The 19816-nt window shown below is 37.9% G+C and overlaps 1 protein-coding gene across 5 annotated transcripts in view; it reads right to left on the minus strand.

Moving 5' to 3' along the window:
* The window catches only part of SPATS2L (spermatogenesis associated serine rich 2 like), a 254703-nt gene that overhangs the window by 115122 nt on the left and 119765 nt on the right, over window positions 1–19816 (minus strand). For all 5 annotated transcript variants that reach the window (XM_069070110.1, XM_069070111.1, XM_069070114.1 and 2 more), the window contains one exon: window positions 1760–1821. In XM_069070110.1, the coding sequence (XP_068926211.1) occupies window positions 1760–1798 (39 nt within the window). In that variant the 5' untranslated portion in view covers window positions 1799–1821. The remainder of the gene's footprint in view (window positions 1–1759; window positions 1822–19816) is intronic.

Below are 19816 nucleotides of genomic sequence, written 5' to 3' on the forward strand. Positions count from 1 at the left end.
ATATATATATATATATATATATATATATATATATATATATATAATTACTGAACTCCAATAGTAATAAACAATGATCAGGTAGTTATGAACCCAAAGGGAGGTTCCAAGTGGAGAGCCCCAGGGATGTGGACTTGTCCCTTGGTAGAAGGCATAAGAGGCATACTTATCAAATCAGCAGGTGACATAAAGCAAGAAAAAATAGGAGACATTTTGGAAAACAGACAGAATGATCAGAGAATGGTATCTAACCTAGAGCTTATTGTTTGGATGACAGAAATAAGAATGTTCAGGTTGAAGATAAGATTAGGGGATGGTATACTAGCATTCTTCAGGTGTTTTAAGGAGCATCATATGGAAGAGGTATTAGACTTGTTTTGCTTAGACCAAGCTGAAGTTGTAGAGATGGACACTGGTATTACAAAAAAAAACAACTTCCTCCTAACATTTCTGAGGAATCTCAAAGTGAAATGGACTGCCTCAGAACGTAGTGGGTTCCTTACTTGAGGTCTTCAAATGAAGAGTAGATGAGGACTTTTTGGGAATGATTTTTGTTCATGTGATTCTTGTTCTGGTACAGCTTGGACCACATGGATTCTGGGTTCCCTACCACCTCTAAGAATCCATGATGATATAATCTGATCTAAGTGGTATGGCCTAGTATGGGATAAAGACCAAAATTATGCAGTGTACTGGTAAGAAATACTAGAGAGATTTAGAGAAAGGAGAAGTTGTTGTGGGTTGGAGTACCTGGGAAAGGCTTTACACAGAAGATAAGATCTCATGTAGGTTTTAAAGGATATAGAACTAAAAATGAGCAGAAAGGAGGTATGAGTGGAAGGAGCAAAGTGTGTATGTAGAATATGTAGACACAGTATTCATCTCTCACAGAAAGCCTCATTCATTGGGGGAGACTCTTTTGATTATATTCAATTTAATGTTATTAAATGTGATCATTTAAATTTAAATTATTTGAATTTAACTACATTTCCCCTATGCATGAGCACACGGCATGGCACAAACATCTTTTGCATACCGTGATTGGGGAAGAAGGTTCTGCCATCTGAGAAAACTAAGTTGCACAGGTATAGCTTTGCTGGTGCACTGCACACGGCCACACCCTATTCTGGGATACTTGGGGGCTCTAGTCTACTTAAAATGCTCAGCACTCAGTTGGAATTTCCTTCTCAGACTACTCTGACAGTTTATTACTTTTTTATGTCCACCCCAACTTCTAGGCCCCTAATACATAATTCCCAGTTATCTCTCTGAATGACTATTTTTTGATAGGTTCCTCATTTTCCAAGACCAAACTATATAAAGTCAGCAGGCTGCAAGGCAGCAATCTGCTTGAATGAAACAATAGGTAAGAATGGAAATGAAGAATTCTATTTTTTTCTCAACACTTGACATTTTGGGGAGCTATAGAAATTTGAAAATGGGGGTAAAAAGCACATCATCAATGTAAAAGGATACAGGATATTTGTATTTTTTCCAATGGAGTAATGAAAAAAAAAATGCTAGACACAGACGCAGAAATCATGAGTTCAAGTCCTGGCTCTGACTTGGGAGAGTTGTTTAATAATTTGGCTTTCAGTTTTCTCAGTCAACACACACATTCATTCATACAATGCATTCCTACACACATAAGCATGTATGCATGCATGTGTGTATACATACATGTATATATGTACTATTAATGTATACATATATTCATGCATTAGGAGATTCCTGAAATATAGATATCATTACTTTATCCTACCTTTTCCTTGATATTCACATGAGTATTGAGTTCAGCCATTTTTCTCTTAGTGGAAATAAGACCTATGAAAAAGAAAATAGAAGAAAGATTAACTGCACAATTCTAATATTAACTTCTACATATTATTCATGTATTTTCCCCACACCATAGTATACAAGTCCCTTATGCTCAAGGCATAAATATTTCTTAATTTTTTTAAACTAAAAAATATTTCAAAGTCAAAACTTTACTTCAGATATGCTCTATAAACACAGTGCAGTAACTCTTATAGACAATATAATGACTTTTATTCAGATTGTATGGAAATGAAACTAACAAAGATAGATGGACATAGATTCAAAATTTATTTCTTCATATTCTATACATAAAAGAGTATGAGTTAGAGGGATATGAAGATGGAGCTAAGATTTTACACATTTTTACTGACTCAAAAATGAATTATATCCATATTTGTCATTGTGAAAATGCTTTTTATTAAATATCTAATTCATTTAATAATTGTTCGATGTGTATGTGTGGGCTATGTAAGGCTGTATGAGCACTATAGGAAGAGGTAGTCCCTGACCTCAAGGAACTTACACTCTTTGAATAATAAATACCATGTGAAAGTCAGGTAAACAAAAAAGTCTCCTACACAGGATGCTTTTCTCCAAATCTGCTTCTTGAAATTACGCCGACTGAGAGGTTTAAGTCACATTTCTAATAGTGAGCTATTTTTTTTAATTGTCAGGGGCAAGGTTCCACTCTCCCACTGCTCAATTACCAAGATTCTCTGGGTCCTGATACCTTTATCAGGTAAGGATGCCTCTTTGTTACATAATCAATCGATCTACCAATGAACATGATATGTAACAACACTCTGTCTGTATCCTGAGGAATGAATTTCTTTGACTGAGTCAAGCAGAAAAAAGAAGAGTGACTGGCAAATCACACAAGCTAGTTAGCCTTCAGGAACATTATAGAGTGAACGATTTCAGCAGGTCCTTGAGTCCAACCCAGTGGTGGAAGATTTAATCTTGAGAACTGAGGATTCTAGTTCGAGTCAAACCCCTTGAGAAGAAATCGCTCTTGGGAGGTGAGAAGGCAGGAGCAGAGTTTCACACTATTTCTTCTCTCCCTTCCCCTGACCATGTCACTGAAGAGGAGAATACAACAGGAAATAACATTCCCAAGTGAGAGCAGAGAGACACGTTGAGAACAAACATGGGCACAGACAGATGTAGGAGGACAGCCACCCAAGAGAGGAAGCAGCTTCAGACAGTGTGACTTTCATGGCAGGGAAAATGTTAGATATGGAACCTTGAAAGGCACTGAGCCCTGAGATATGCCTAAAGAGAACTTTATGAGGACTCTACAAAGGGAAGAAAAGATTTCTAGTAACTAGGAGTTAGGAAGTATGCCATTGTCACATGTGGTCGCTGCATGTGTGCCTTTCAATTGCACTTTATTTTGAGGCTACTCTTTCCAGGGACCATGTGTATGTGCAAAGGAAGAGCATACTCCAGACTTTTGGGGTAGGAATGTTTGTGCTTCCTATACAATCTTATTAAGTATCTTTGTTAAGAGCAAATTAAGGCCACTGGCTGTTAATCAACAGGAACTGCACCAGCTGCAGATCATGATCAACAGCACCAAAAACCTCAGTTTGTCAGGGTTACCCTCTAGAATTCTGTGTACATAGGAATGCTAGTACCCAAGCTGGCCCACTGATCAAATGGGAGTTGGGGAAGCAGCACCTGTGGGGAGTACTCCCTGAATGTTTAATCTAAATTTGTCACAGCTATGGAAAATCACTGCTAAGTTTTCAATGTCTTTGAGCTCCACTAAGCAAAGGATAAAAGGCTCAAAATGGAAAAGCAGATGAGTTATAATGCAGGGAAAAATAACTAGAGAGGCCCAGAGTGTCATACATTAGACACATTAAACATTTTAGTCAAACAACAGTTAAGTAATGGCTATTGATACTCATTCCTGGAATTTTCTGTAAGTTTTTGCTGTGCATTGTTTTCTTGGGGAGAACTAAAACACACTTTAAGCAACTGGTAAATATTCTGAGTTTCCTCTCAAGAGGTTATAGTTAGAATGCAATTTCAAATCAGTTTTGTTGCTCCTAGGTTGAAAGACCTGGAAAATAAAACGTTAGTTCTGTTACCACTCAATAAACTCTTTCCAAAACAAGAATTTAAAGAGAAAATCTACTTCATAATGTTACCTACATGATGTTAGTTTGGAGACAGTCTAAAAACATGATTTTTAAAAACATCTTCTCCCTCCCTTTTCACTCCTTTGTTTCCATCACTGCAGAAGCAGAAATAGGCTTTATAGATTTGTAATATATCTGGTATTTTCTTTGTTTCATTCATTGCCACAGCCAAAAAATTCATCACCAAGTAGCCTGCCTGCTGGTGATAAGATAGTCCATATTTATCTATACTGGTCTTTAGAAAGACGCTAGTCAATTGCTAGGAATATATATTAGAGGTCCAGTGACCAATAAGTGGACATATTGTTGGAGGGAATGAAACATCAATCTCATTATTCTCACTATAAATGGAACCAGAAGAGAAATGGAGATTAAAGCTAAATGTAAAGATACTCACAAATTCTCCCAATAAAGGCAAATAAATGAAGATGGTTTTATTTTATGTACAAAGGCAAGAATAATCCATAACATTATGGGACACTTGTTCATCTTGTATTACCATGCTCATGATAAGCATTTGCAAAAAGACCACCCTGGAAATAATTACAATTTATGCAGCAACATCTGTTGCTTGGGATAAAAAAGCAGAGAGAAATTCTACAAAGAATTTGATAAAAGCATCTAAATTGTCAATATTTAATATTCATTGACTTCAGTGCAAAGGCAGGCATGGGGAAAGATGGTTAAAATATGTTAGAAGATGTGGTTCAGAAGTAAGAATCAAGGGAAGTCAAAACTATACAAAAGTTTCACATGTACTCATGAACTTTTTTTTTTTGAGAAGACATTTGGGAGATTCTGGGCATAGTAAGCACCAAATAGCATTACAAAAAATTCAGTGGGCTATATTCTAATATTCAATCAGTTAATGTATCATATGGGAAATAATAAATAGCAGAAGGATTCATTTTTGAACCATATATCTATGTACATTGTTAGACTATTTACTTTTTACAGTAAATAACAAAATTAATACCAAACTAGAAGAAAGAGAGTAAAAACAGGAAGTTATAGTTGCACGAGTGAAGCAACTCCAAACTGACAGAATTAAATAAGTTATTGGCACTGGAAAATAGAAAGGAGATAAAGGAACAATCATTTAAACAGACGACATTTAAACAGCTAGGTGGCGCAATGGATAGAGTGACAGGTCTAGAGTCAGAAAAACATCTTCCTGAGTTCAAATGTGATCTCAGACATTTACTAGCTGTGTGACCCTGGGCAACTCACTTAATCCTGTTTGCCTTAGTTTCCTCATCTATAAAATGAGCTGGAAAAAGAAATGGCAAACCACTCTAGTGTCTTTGCCAAGAAAACCCCCAAAAAGGGGTCATGAAGACTGGGACACAGCTGAAAAATGACTAAACAACAATTTCTGAAGGATGTTTAACCAATAGGAATCAATTACCACAATAAAGGTACCAAAGGGGCCTGGAAAACACCTCAGCCAGCAAGTTCTCCCTTCTTGCCAGACAAAAAGAGAAGAAGCTAAAGGAAATACTGTTTTAGAACACAGACTCATTTATAAAATTTTGTAAAGGAAGATAGTGGAAAAGTGTGAGCAGCATTGCCTCACGGAATAGAGAGAAGCAGTGGAAAGAACTTTATAGGAAGATCTGTAAAAGACTCCACTGCAGAATCATGACAAGGGCACTTTAAGATGAATGTGAAGGCAGAACAATGAATAGAGGAAAATGGTAAAGATCGTGAAGATTCCTAGAACAAAATCTTTTCTTTATCAATGTCAGAAGAACCACTACAGTTCAGATGACCATCATAGTCTCCAAAAGGCTGCATGAAGAAGTAGGACTGGCACTAACAAAAACCAGGGGTGAGAAGAGCTCTGTAGTTGCTGCAATTTTTGCATTGGCAACGTATTGGTAGCATACAGTATATTGGCAAAGAACAGATACTGTCAAAAGCTTGGGAAAAAATTAGGACCTTAGTATTGCCAAAAATATGTCTACTGAGAAAATACCAATAACTGTGCCCATATCTACTTTCCCATCTCTATAAAATTTTATCAGACTTTCTGCACACACATAAAGAACATCCAGATGAGATAAGAGAAACTAACAGGGCAGGCATTTACAAACAATATTCTATAGCAATACAAAATTCTATTATGGTTATATATATTTTTTCCTCTAAAAAATCTTTTAATTTGGTAGAACAAATGATAACTTTAAAGGCTTTTCTCCAGCAAAAATTCAAGTATATGTCAAAATCATACAAGAATTCTTGAAAGATACAACAGAGATAACTTTGCTAAACAATCTTTTGATTATTAATATCCAGTGTGCCATAAAGTTCTTGTCAAAGGTGTTTGCCATTGTCATGAAGGATGTCCAGCACAGTGCTAAAAGAGATTTCCCTGCAGGTGTGAGCTTCCACGGATACTTTGTTTATAGATAACATTATGCAACTTTAGCAAGATTTAGAACATTCCACAATTGCTTAAGTGGCACCCACAATTACTTCAAAGATTTTGGTCTAACTATTCTAACAGAAAATAACCAAGTAAGTGAAGAATGCCTATTGTGCAGACTATGACACACGGCAGATTGGTTCACCAGTAGATACATTTTGGGCAGATAATTCATGATGAAATGGGTCTAAAATTGAACAGAATTAAGAGTAAGCTAGATTGAATTTGGAAAATTATACAGTGCTTTTAATGATCACAATATTCCCCGTAAAACAAAGGCCATTTTAAAGAACATCAATAGGCCATTTTTAAAAACATCAATAACCTTTTAGTGATGTCCAATATGGCTATGAGTCAAGGGATCCTGAAGAACTAAAGTTGAAGCTTACAGAGATGGCAAAGGAGAGACATTTAGTGGGTAAAAAACAGGCTGAAGAATATTGCCAATGAAAAATATTACACAAGAAATGTCATAAAAGATTCCAAGATTTGACTTTGAAAAAAATCAGAGATATATGACCAGAAAAGGAGATGGCTAAGTCATGTAGCAAGAAGAAAGGATAATGGCTGCATTGCCCATTTGATCCACTGGTACCTGTATACTTTTAAGAGATCTTGAAGAAGGGCCCTTGCATGGTTAGTGGATCCCCTATGGAGGATAGAAGGAAAGATGTGGACAAATGTGGCACTCAATGAGAAGGCACAGATGAGGTGTAATTTGTACCTCTGCAGGGAATAGCCACTTCAATGAGGATAGATTCCCTCCAAGTATCAAAGTAAGGTAACCCTCAGAGGCAGAAATAACTTATTTTTAGAGTCTTCAAAGTGGTCTACATACATCCTACCTCCCTGGAGAGAGAAACTCTGTATATTCCCTCCCCATACAGTCAGCTCTTTTTATACACTCCATAAATAATCCTCTTCTACTTAGGAGACCCTCTGCAAATAACTCCTTCCCAAGAGGAAATTTCATATCTTCTACCTTGGCAGGTGGGAAAAAACAACCAACCCAGGTATTAAATAGCAGTTGGCATTTATCCTCATCTACTCCTCCACTTGGTATTCAAAATGGATTCTAGTTACTTTCTGATATCTTTTATAGTCACTAATGGTGTATAACGTGAAAAGAGGTAGGTAGAGAGAAATGGGAGCGGGGGAAGGAGAAAAAACATAAAGAACATCGGAGTAGATGTTTCCAGGGGACAGAATAAAAGTGAAAAGTTGAATCAGTCCTATGGATATTTTTTTTACTGGCTATTCTTTTTTTAAATTTCCTATGGATATTTTGCCTACATTATGCCAAAGATCTGGCCATTTCAAAGCATCTAGGTGATTTTTTTTTCACTTTTCATCTTGAAGTTTTGGTATCATGGGGAAATAATCTGAATTTTTCTGTGTGTATCATAGAGGAAGTTTATAAAGGCTTACTCCCTGTGATTCATTTCTATCATATGTAACCAAAAGATGTGGAAAGTTTGGCTCCCCCCCACCTTGTAAAAAAGGCCTTGTGAACTTCCATAGTACTCCAGGGCTTTGTCTTTCATGGGATCATGTTAGAAAGGTCACAGGAAGCTGGACCAACTGAATCTTTACAGCATGTCTCATTAAGCAGCTGCAGTTATAAGGACTCTGTGAGAGACAGAGTTAAACAAACCAACAAACCTTGCGTGGCCCTTTTGATGGCTAGGGTTTGGGTGGGGTCAGTGTTGCTTGAAATGGGATGTCACAACATACAGAAAAATCATGGAAGGATTTTCACAAGGGCACAAGATGAGAGAGAGCCAAGTTAGAGGTCAGAAAGAACTGTTCCCCCTGTGCATGGATTCAAAAGCAGAAGGGATATTCCAGCTACACCAGCCTCCTTGCTGATCCTCACAGGTGACAAGCCATCTGAAAGGATCAAAAAGTCTTTAAGACTGAAAGAAATGAATCTCCTATGGTTGCATTTCAAGCACAATTTCAAGCCACTACTGCGGCTGGGGATCAGGGGTCTTGGGGGGAAAGAGGAGAGGAGGGGTTCTTTCTGTTGTCCATAAAATCTCCCAACATAGAGGATACAGATGTCTCCTGTTTGGGTTATTCCTGAGGTGAAGACTGTGTTAGAACAACTCAAATATTGGGGAAAGTGAACCAGTGAGTAAATAAGTTAGGAAAGGCAATACTTCCCTATGGCTCTGTGTTCTCCATATATATGATGAAATAGAAGGACTGTTGTGCACCTGAAATCACAAGACTTGGTTTGTAGTTCTGATTATGCCTTTAGCCAGATGAATGACCTTGAGAAAGTCATTGAACTCTCCAGGCTTCAGGTTTTTTATTTGTAAAATGGGGGATGATTTGTAAGAGTCTCTTCCATTCTGTAATTCTATCATTCAATTGGTTATTTTTCTTCCCCTCAGATGCTTGGGGAAGAATGCATCTGACATGTAATGGTGTCTCATCATTCCTCACACCACATCTCTGCTGTCCTGACAAGCCTATTTCCAGAAACAGTCTCAAGCTGATCTCTAGTCCCTTCTTTCTTTAAAAGCTAAACACAAGGGACAGGAGAGGAGGAAATGCCCTTTCCCTTCATAATTTTACACTTACTTTCTTAACAATGGGGCAAATTTTCTCCCTATGCAATCAGAACTTTTTCCTCCTACTCTATAAATATTCCTACTCCATTTAGTAAATATTTTTGCAAGTGATTGAATCTCAACAATGAACTCTATTTTCTCTTCTCTGGCAGGTAGAGAAAGCAGTGTGTCAAGGAGAGGGTTGTATAAAAGTGGTCAAGGGATACTTAACAGTTTTCTGAAGAAGAAATAAAAATAATTATAAGAAAAAATGTGTCCCAAGTCACTAATAATTCGAAACGAAAATTAAAACATCTCTGAGGTTTCACCCCACACTCAGGAGACTAGTAGACAATAAAATCCCAAATGTTGAGAGATTATGAAATGATAGGACAATAATACAAAGTTAGCTGAGCTGTGAATTGGCTGCATAATTCTGGAAAGAGGTAGAAAGTAGCTAGAAAAGTGACAAGAGTGATAATATTCAGTGGTACCACTAAATATTTAAACCAAAGAGGTCAAAGCAAAAAGAAAATGTGCCATTGATATGAAAATATTTGTAGCACAATTTTTTGCTTACAAACAACTGGAAGCAAAGTGAGTACCCACTGAATGGGGAACCAAATTATGGTATGTAAATGTAAAGAAATATTACTGTCATCAGAAAAGATGAATATGAAGAATTCAGAGAAACTTGGAAAGATTTGAACAAACTGATACATAATTAAATATTCAGTACCAAGGAAATAAAATAATATCAATATTTATTAGTATTTATAGGGCCTTAAGATTTGCAAAGGGTTTTACATGTAATCTCATTTAATCCTTATAACAACTTCGAGAGGTAGGAGCTATTATTATCCTCATTTTACAGATGAAGAAACTGAGGCAGAGAGGTTAAGTGACATGCCAAGAGTCACACAGCTAGTAAGTGTCAAGGTAGGATTTGAATTAAGATTTTCTTGATTTCAAGTCTAGAGCTCTATCTCCTATGCCGCCTAACTTCCAATCACCACAATAGACAATAACCACAAAAGATATCTCAGAATTCAGATTCCTGCAATGACAAACAAGGACTCCAAAGATATGATAAAGAAACCACCTCTCTCCTCAGTAAAGAAATACTTACTATAGGCAGGAGTGTGATGGTAAATGCTTAACAATCTGCCTCTCCAAAAAAGAAAATGTAGACAGAACTCATATTTTTTGTCTTTTTGGAGGGGGAAGGCAGCGGGGATTGGGGTTAAGTGACTTGTCCAAGGTCACACAGCTGGTAAGTGTTACCGTGTTTCCCTGATAATAAGACCTATCCCGAAAATAAGCCCTCCCCTTACTGTGTAAGATTCCTCTAAAATAAGCCCTCCCCTGAAAATAAGCCCTATTGAGATTGCTACTGTAGTGAAGGTGATCCCCTGCGCTACATGCTACATTATGGTACCCTCTGTATGCACCGTCCCCCCCCCCGGTGAAACGCATGCCGTGTTCCGAGCTTCATCCAATCAGAGCTGCAGCAGTGAGCGCGTCATCCTATTCTTCCCCAGTGATTTGCTTATTGAATAAAGGTACATTTTTTTGTTCACATTTACCTGTTTATTAAAATTGCTGTCAATGTTCATTAAAATAAGCCCTCCCCTGAAAATAAGCCCTCTGGTGTTTTTCTGTCCAAAAAAAATAATAAGACAGTGTCTTATTATCGGGGAAACACAGTAAGTGTCTGAGGCCAGACTTGAAATCAGGTCCTCCTGACTCCAGGGGCAGTGCTCTAGTCACTGCGCCACCTAGCTGCCCCCAGAACTCATTTTCAAGCTTAATATTGGGGGAGGGGGTGTAGTAGATAAAGCATTAGCCTTGAAGTCAGGAGGAAATGAGTTCAAATGTGACTTAGACATTTACTAGCTGTGAGACTCTAAGTAAGTAACTTAATGCTGACTGCCTCAAAAAAAAAAAGCTTTATCTGTATTATTAACATTTTCTCTGTCACTTAAGTCTAGGCAATAAACAAAACAAATCAAGTTTTGATTTCTAACATTTGTCGCTTTCTGAGGTGTAAATGCTTACACTGAAAATTTAACGATTGGCTCTGAGCCACTTGAGCTGGCTCCAACACACCCCTGCCTATGGTATTGGCATATGCAGTCAGGCAGACATCAGCAAGGAGAGAACAATGGACGGGGTATGGACGGGGCACTGCCTCTGTGGAAGATCTGGATAAAAATTCCTGAGAGATCTTATACAAATCATTTAATCATCCTGGGCCTCAATTTCCTCATTTGTAAAATGATGGAGCTGGACTAGACCTTTCCATCTCTAACGCATGTCTTGGTTTGCTTTTCCTAATTGCAGTTCTTTGTCACAAGCTGGGTTTCTATTGTGGGGCTGGTAGTGGCAAACTCCTCTTTGTGATTTCAAATCCAACCTCAGACACTTCCTAGCTGTGTGACCCTGGCCAAGTCACTTAACCCTGTTAGCTTCAGTTTCCTCATCTGTAAAATGAGCTGGAGAAGGAAAAAGCAAACCACTCCAGTATCTTTGCCAATTAAACTCCAAATGAGTCACGACTAAAATGAGTGGCAGACAACAAAACTGGCAAATAACAAATTTTGAAAAACTAAGCAACAATAAAACTTTTTTTAAAAGCAAGCAGCAAGCAATGGGTTGGTTGAGAAGTCTTCCTCATCTGCTCTTCCACTTTTCCCCTACTTTTTGTTTTAGGATGGATCCCTTCTTGAGTCTTATTCTATAGCCAATGACCACAACACAGCTGGGTGGTTTCAAAGCTGTTTATCATTCAGAAACCTCCAATGGGAACTCATGGCATACTGCTCTTATAAGGAAGAGCTTTATTGTTATTGCACATAGTAGGTGATACCTCCTATGTTCTCACTTCTTAGCTCACCTAAAGCTTCCTTCAGTAGTTTCTTACTTTCAGATAATTGATGTCAGTAACAGGCAAGGGATGAGTAGATCTTATCTGACTCTGGGAAAATTCCTACTGCAGAAATCACTGCAATATACAAACTATGAGTAATATAAATTGGTTGGAGCACCAGATTTGGAGTCTGGAAGACCTGAGTTCAAATTCTATCTCAGATACTTATTAACTGTGTGACCTTTGGCAACTCATTTAACCTCTCTCAGCCTCAGTTCCCTCAGTTGAAAAATGGTAATAATAACAGCATCTACCTCACAGAGTTGTTTGAAAGATTAAATGAGGTTACCTGTAAGTATATACTCACACATATGTGCAGAAATATATATTCACATACATATATATCTTTTCAAAAATGCACTATATATGTTAATTATTATTTGTTATAAACTCTAATTATGTGAACTGAAAGAAATCAAGAGTTTAAGTGGCTTTGTTTGGCCAATACAAGGGACTACAATGTTTCCCCGATAATAAGACACTGTCTTATTAATTTTTTTGGACAGAAAAACACCAGAGGGCTTATTTTCAGGGGAGGGCTTATTTTAATGAACATTGACAGCAATTTTAATAAACAGGTAAATGTGAACAAAAAAATGTACCTTTATTCAATAAGCAAATCACTGGGGAAGAATAGGATGACGCGCTCACTGCTGCAGCTCTGATTGGATGAAGCTCGGAACACGGCATGCGTTTCACCGGGGGGGGGGACGGTGCATACAGAGGGTACCATAATGTAGCATGTAGCGCAGGGGATCACCTTCACTACAGTAGCAATCTCAATAGGGCTTATTTTCAGGGGAGGGCTTATTTTAGAGGAATCTTACACAGTAAGGGGAGGACTTATTTTCGGGATAGGTCTTATTATCGGGGAAACACGGTAGTAATGAACCTAGGCAAGAGTGTGGATTAGTGGAAGCAGTCTTTCCCCTTCTTACTGGCACTATGCCCCTAGGCATCCACAAGCATCATGTTCACTGCTACCCACTTAAAATGGTCCCAAAGTTCTCTTTGGACACTGATTCATATTTCCGATTTTTCCTCATCCCTTTCCTGCCATAAACATTTCTCTGTGTTACATCAGGGCCTGGAGCTACTCCCTCGGGTTACATTGTTACTTCTCTCCCTAAACTAATAGAAACAGGTAAACAGCTGGGCATACCACTTGTGAAAGGATGCCTGCTCCTAATGGTGGCAAGTGGGTAGGAACGAAGTATGGAGGCCCTGTTAGGACTCCCTAGACCACACCATGAAGGTGGCTGGCTATGACTGCCTAAAGGAAGTGCCCATTTCGCTGATACTGTTGAACATTCAGGATCCCCATAAACACAGTGGAAGATTCCCGATTTCTGATGAAAATGACTGTTGCTGGAATGTCCTTAGTTTGGAACATTCTCAATCCACCAACAAGTGATAAATTGAATGCACTCAACTACAACTATAAAAGTTCCTCACTTATCTATTAATTTAAACAAAATCAAGAGGTCCAGAATAAAAATCAAATCATGTCCTCGATGTAATTTTAATGAGTCAGTGTGATTTAGAAAATATTTTTTAAATTATAATTTATCTTTCAGTAATAACATCATAATGTAATTCACATCTTCTGATTTTCACATATATTCTTGGGGGGAAAAATCTTAAAAATCAATAAAAAGCCTCTTGGTTCTTAATTCACATGTCTTGAAATTTCATTTCATTTTAGAAATATGTATTCTGTAGTCATAAAAATCCATTTTTATAAAAAATACAGCAAGCCCCAAAGAAAATCAACTTCGTTATTTTAGTAAATCATGAAAATGGTTCTCCCTATTCCCCTTTGCTATATTTGTCAAGTGATTAAATGAATAATCCATAAATGTGGATATAGCACAGGCTCAATTTATAAAAGTGAGTGATATCCTAATTCTTCCTCAATTCAAATCAACAATGTTTATTGAATACCAATTGTGTTCAAGGCAGTATTTTAGAGAAGATACAAAGACAAATAAAGCCCAGAACCTCGTCCTCCAGACGCTTACAATCCAGCAAGAGAGATGAGACTTACACACAAGTAGCTACTACTGAGGTAGGGTGGTATAAGTCTTGGAATCAGAAGACCTGAGTTTAAGTCATGGCTCCAACAAATTAGTTACCTTCCCTGACTTTCAGTTTTCTCATCTGCAAAATGGGGATAAAAGCACTTTCACTGCCTAACTCAGAGGGTTGTGGCTTTGTAATCCCCAGAGTGCTGCATAAATGTGAGCTATTATAATCACGAGGTTTTGTGGCCAGTACTTGGAACAGTTATCTGGCACATAGTAGGCAGGCATAAATGTTTGTTGAGTTCAACTGACTTATGAGAGCTGAGCCCTTTCTAACTTGGTATTGTTTTGTTACAGGGGCTATGCCAGGCAGAGGGTAAGTTAATAGTGTGAGCAAAGCCACAGAAAGGGGAATATGCAGGGCCAGCTCCAGGTAAAAATCCAAAATGTTTTCTATTCAAATATTTTACCTAATATCAGAGTTAACCCTTATTCTTCAAGGATCTGTGATTTTGGCTACATGGGTAGTCCTTCTCCTAATGCAATTATAGTCTCATTAGGGCTTAATAAAAGGTCTTCATGAGATGCTTTGACCACAAGACTCATGATCCTGTAGCTAAACTGGTGATGAGTTTGTCTAGACTCTGCTAGGCAGATCTTTGGATGAAAGACATACAGCCTAAGACCAAGTCCATACCCGGGGTCTTTTCAGCTTGCTACTATCTTTCTGAGCCTGTACTCCTTTTTCATAACCTATAAGAACCTAAGGTCATTTTCATGTTATGATAAAGCTCCAGAATAGGACTTTAGTAAAATATCATAGCTAACAGCAATTGGAAATTTTATGGGCTTATTTGAAAGAGAAAATTTTTAACATAAAAAACTATTTAAGTGGGAGAAATTGTGGCATTTTAGGACATTTAATTAATAAATCAAAGGAAAGATTATTTATAAGACAACATAGTCAATTCCAAATTTTGAGTTAAAAATGAATTAATTACCTTCCTTATCAATTGATAATGTATTTTGATAGTGTAGGTGAATTTCTGAGCATTCCACCATCATTTTTAGTGCTATTTACTTTCTTTGTTTTCATAGATAATAGTATTTCAGCCAGAGTTAGGACTGTGTAGACTGGAACTTTTGAAGAGATGGTCCCATTTAGGGATGCATAGACTGCATTTGGAATTTTTGGCAACTCCCTTCTACTCCAGCCCCATCTCCCTTTCTCTTCCTCAGTTACTAAGGAATGTGTCCAGTTTGGTATTGTCTAATACCCATTTAGTGTTTCTGAGGCTTATCTTCTTAGATGGTTTATAGTGAACCCCCAAATTGCTGTCTAGAACTTTCTTCTTGTGTTAGAACAGTGGAAGGACATAATGAAGGATTCTGAAACTGTGCCTTCCTGTAACTGGCCAGCTAGGTATCATTCAGACTCAGGTCAGCCAGCAAAGGTCTTTGTTGGTGGTATGCTATAAGTTTCTTTTAACATGATGTAAAAACCAGTGAAAACCACTGACAACTCAGCTAGTTTGGTGACATTTGTGGGGAAAGGAAAAGGGATTACTTTCTTTCCTTTAAGGTCTAGCTTTCAGACCCTCAAAAATATGTGCAGAAAGTGAAGAAGATGGAGGAAGTCACAACTATCATACACAGATTGCTTCTTTTGGGTTTAATGGTGATTCAACTGCTTGGTTTGGTCCTCAGGAGTTATTTTCGTGACTTTGTGTTCTTTTGGTGCAAATGAAAACATTTATTTTCAGTTTAAATTTAAAAAAAAAACTTCTTTTCTGAATCATGCTGTCTGTGTGGCTCACAAAGGAAAAAAAACCAGTAAGTATGAAATACTGAGACTGAACACTTCAAAATCCTTGGTCAACTGGCCAACTGTCTGCTTCCTTTTATTTTTAAGCAGATGGGCCTATAGCCCAACCATATGTCTCTTTTGAACAAGTTTTCATGAAAAATAATGTATATTATTTTTGTGAAAGAATCATTAGTTTACAGGACAAGGAAGAGTGTTGGAATCCCTTTTGTTTAAGGCTTTGGGGGCTCCTTTTTGTTTTGTTTTGTTTTTTGCTGAATTTGACAATCATTTCAGCTTCTTTGAAAGATTCCTTTTTTTAGAGGCTAAGAAATGGTATCCCTACTAGTGTAAGCAAAAGTACTGGGGAGAGCCAACAGCTTTGAAAGCTGTTTCATCTTAAAGTTGAAAGGGGAAGAGGAAGTAGGGGGAAAGAAGGAATACACATTTATTTTTACCTTTTATGTGCCAGGTACTACACTAAGCATTTTACAAATATTATCTCATTCTATCTTCACAAAAACCCTGATAGGTAGGTGCTATTATTATCCCCATTTTACAGTTGAAGAAACTAAGTCCAATTCAACTAAGAGGTTGAATGACTTGCCCAGGGTCACAAAGTTAGTGTCTGAGGTGGGATTTAAAATTAGTTCTTCCTGACTACTGACCCAGTCCTCTTTCCACTGTGTTACCTAGCTGCTTTTAGAGATCATTTAATCCAAGCCCAGAGAGGGCATTACAAAGCCTTCACCAAGAGACAATGGTTGTTCACTCCTGTAATCCCTGCTATGAGGGAGTATGAGGATAGCTTGCACTCAGGATCTGAGCTAGACCTCACTAAGCTAGCTGAGTACTCACTAAGTCCAATACCAATATTGTAAGTTCCTGGCAGTGGTGACCACCCAGATACCTCAGGAGGGGAAAATCAGTCTCGGTTGGAAATGAGGTAGGTCAAAGTTCCCATGCTAATGAATAGTGACTGGGCCTCCGAGTGGCTGCTGTCCTGTCTCAGAATAAATTAATAACAACAACAACAAAAACCTTCATCTTCATGGGCCTCAGTTTCCCCATGTCTAAAATGTAGGAATGTTGTTTAAATAATGTTTAAAATTCTTTCCAGGTCTAAAGTTCTATGTCTCTATAGGGCAAAGAGACTTGTTTAAGGTCACATAGCTATTGGTGTTGGAGGCCAGACTAAAAATTTGGGTATCCTGATTCCTGGTACAATATTCTCTTTATAATACTATGAAGCCTTAGAATCACAGAATCAGAAAATTTCATGTGTGGAAGAAACTTTAGGGGTCATTTAATCCGTTTTACCAGGCTTTTCTTTTTTAGGTTGATGAAAAGTTTGAGTACTTTTTTTTTTTTCTAAAGAAAAAGCAACTCAATAAAGACTATTGGCAAAAAACAAACCCATTTCTCACAGCATTCTCCATATTATCTTTGTGCTTAATAGCTACAGAGGAGAAAAGGCAGGAGGTTTCAGATTTAGAATTAGCAAAGTGATCTGACCCAAATGGTTAAAAAATAGGGTGACCATGTCTACACAGGGAGAGGCAGAATCAAAAGTGAGCAGAGGATATGTATTATATTAAGGTAGGTGGCTCAGTGAATAGAATGCCAGGCCTAGAGTCAGGAAGACTCCTCTTCCTGAGTTCACATCTGGCTTCAGACACTTATATGACCCTGGGCAAGTCACTTAACCTTGTTTGCCTCAGTTTCTTCATCTGTAAAATGAGCTAGAGAAGGAAATGGCCAATCACCCCAGTATCTTTGCCAAGAAAATCCCAAATGGAGTCATAAAAATTCAAATACAATTGAAAAAATGACTGAAGTGACAAGTAAGCCAGAAGCTTGAGGCACAGGCCTGCTGTCTCTCTCTCTGTCTCTCTCTGTGTCTCTGTCTGTCTGTCTGTCTGTCTGTCTCTCTCTCTCTCTCTCTCTCTCTCACACACACACACACACATACCACACACAATATCCCATCAGTATAAAATCCCTGCAAATGGCCTAGGTGGAAGGGATTTTAGAAATCACTTCCTGATTTCACAACTGAAAAAATTGAATTCTCAATGTCAATAACAATAAAAAGGTTCGATCTGTTCCACTTTCATTTCTCTGAAAGGAGAGTGCTTAGTTTTGCTTTCCATTTCTCCTGTATGAAGTGGTTGCTACAGCCCTGCCTATGGCCTCTGTGACCCCAGGCAATGTGGTGCTGTAAATTGCAGAGAACATGTCATTTGCAAATGGAAAATTGCCAACCACATTAGTAGAGGATATTTCTTCACCTGAGAGTTCCCTTTCCCTGAGAAATCAATGTACTAGTCCCAATTGCTATATACTTTCTAAGACTGGCAGCATAGTGCCATGGGATTTATAGTCAGTCAGGAAGTCCTGTTTTCAAATATTTCTAATATTAATTGGCTGTGCAAACATGAGCAAATTACCTGACCTTTCAGAGCCTCAATTTCCTCTGTTGTAAAGTGGGGATGATCTGACTTGTAGTAACTACCTCACATTACTATTATGAGGCTCAAATGAGATCATTCATATACTTAAAGTAGTTTGTACAGTGCTATAACAGCTTTAGATTTACAAATTTAATAGCTTAAAACTACAATAACACTTTTGGGAAACCCTGAATAAATTTTATTTTTCAGCCATTTCAGTCAAGTCTGACTCTTTGTGACCTGACTTGGGGGTTTCTTGGCAAAGAAGAAATTAGAGTGGTTTGCCATTTATCTCTTCAGCTCATTTTAGAGATGAGGAAACTGAGGCAAACAGGGTTAAGTGACTTGTTTAGGGTCTCATAGCTAGATAATATCTGAGGTTGCATTTGAACTCATGTCCTTCTGACTCCAGGCCCTGTGCTCTATCCACCAATTATTGTTTATAAGTCTTCTCCCCCCAACAAATTTTATGAAATGGAGTAACTAGCAGAACTAGGATATGATTACGTGATACCATTAACTGTGAGTTCTCCTTTATTTAGAAAACAGCTTGAGGTTGTACATTAATTCAAAGGCACCTAGATACCATATAAACTTGTTGTTCCAGCAACTTCATCGCACAACTCCTAAAGGCAGATGTTAGGAAAATCCATAGTTAAAAGCCTTCCCTCTTTTGAAACACAGGTTATAGTTTGGGTTCAGAAATATCAATGTCTGCCTGTTAAGTTCTTTATGGGAAGAAATGGGAAAAAATTATGTTTTACTTAAATGGGTGATTAATTGTCAATTTCTGATTGAGAAGTCCAGCATCCATGGACAGGTGAAAGCATCCATTCCCTTAGGGATATTACTTGAAGAGATATTGCATCAAGAAATGCAGTATCAAGATGATGACCTTTTGAGTAGAACTTTTCAGTTCGCCAGCACTGTAGATGCTGCTGCATGGGTAGCTCTAGGCAGAACAGAGCAGCAACAATAGTACCATGTTTCCCCGATAATAAGACCTATCCTGAAAATAAGCCCTCCCCTTACTGTGTAAGATTCCTCTAAAATAAGCCCTCCCCCGAAAATAAGCCCTATTGAGATTGCTACTGTAGTGAAGGTGATCCCCTGTGCTACACGCTACATTATGGTACCCTCTGTATGCACCGTCCCCCCCCCCCTCTGTGAAACGCACGCCCCGCGCTCCGAGCTGCATCCAATCAGAGCTGCAGCAGTGAGCGCGTCATCCTGTTCTTCCCCAGTGATTTGCTTATTGAATAAAGGTACATTTTTTTGTTCACATTTACCTGTTTATTAAAATTGCTGTCAATGTTCATTAAAATAAGCCCTCCCCTGAAAATAAGCCCTCTGGTGTTTTTCTGTCCAAAAAAAATAATAAGACAGTGTCTTATTATCGGGGAAACACGGTAGCAGCAGCATCACAGACCCAATTTTATCACAGATCCAACTTTGAGCTTCTCATTTTAGTCTTGGCAAACGCTTATGAATTAAAGTTCATGTTACTTTTTCATAAAGTACCAAATCAACCTTGCTTCAGGATGCAAATGGAAGAAGAGAGCAAAGGACATTGAAGATAAATAAAACAGAATTTAATGGCTGGAAGCCAAGGAAATGAGAGAGGGAGAGACAGAGAGAGAGAGAGAGACAGAGAGAGA

Source organism: Petaurus breviceps, unplaced genomic scaffold, assembly GCF_028583685.1.
Source record: "Petaurus breviceps papuanus isolate PSGF00001 unplaced genomic scaffold, PetGlider_PUasm1.0 90804, whole genome shotgun sequence".
Classification (NCBI taxonomy): domain Eukaryota; kingdom Metazoa; phylum Chordata; class Mammalia; order Diprotodontia; family Petauridae; genus Petaurus; species Petaurus breviceps.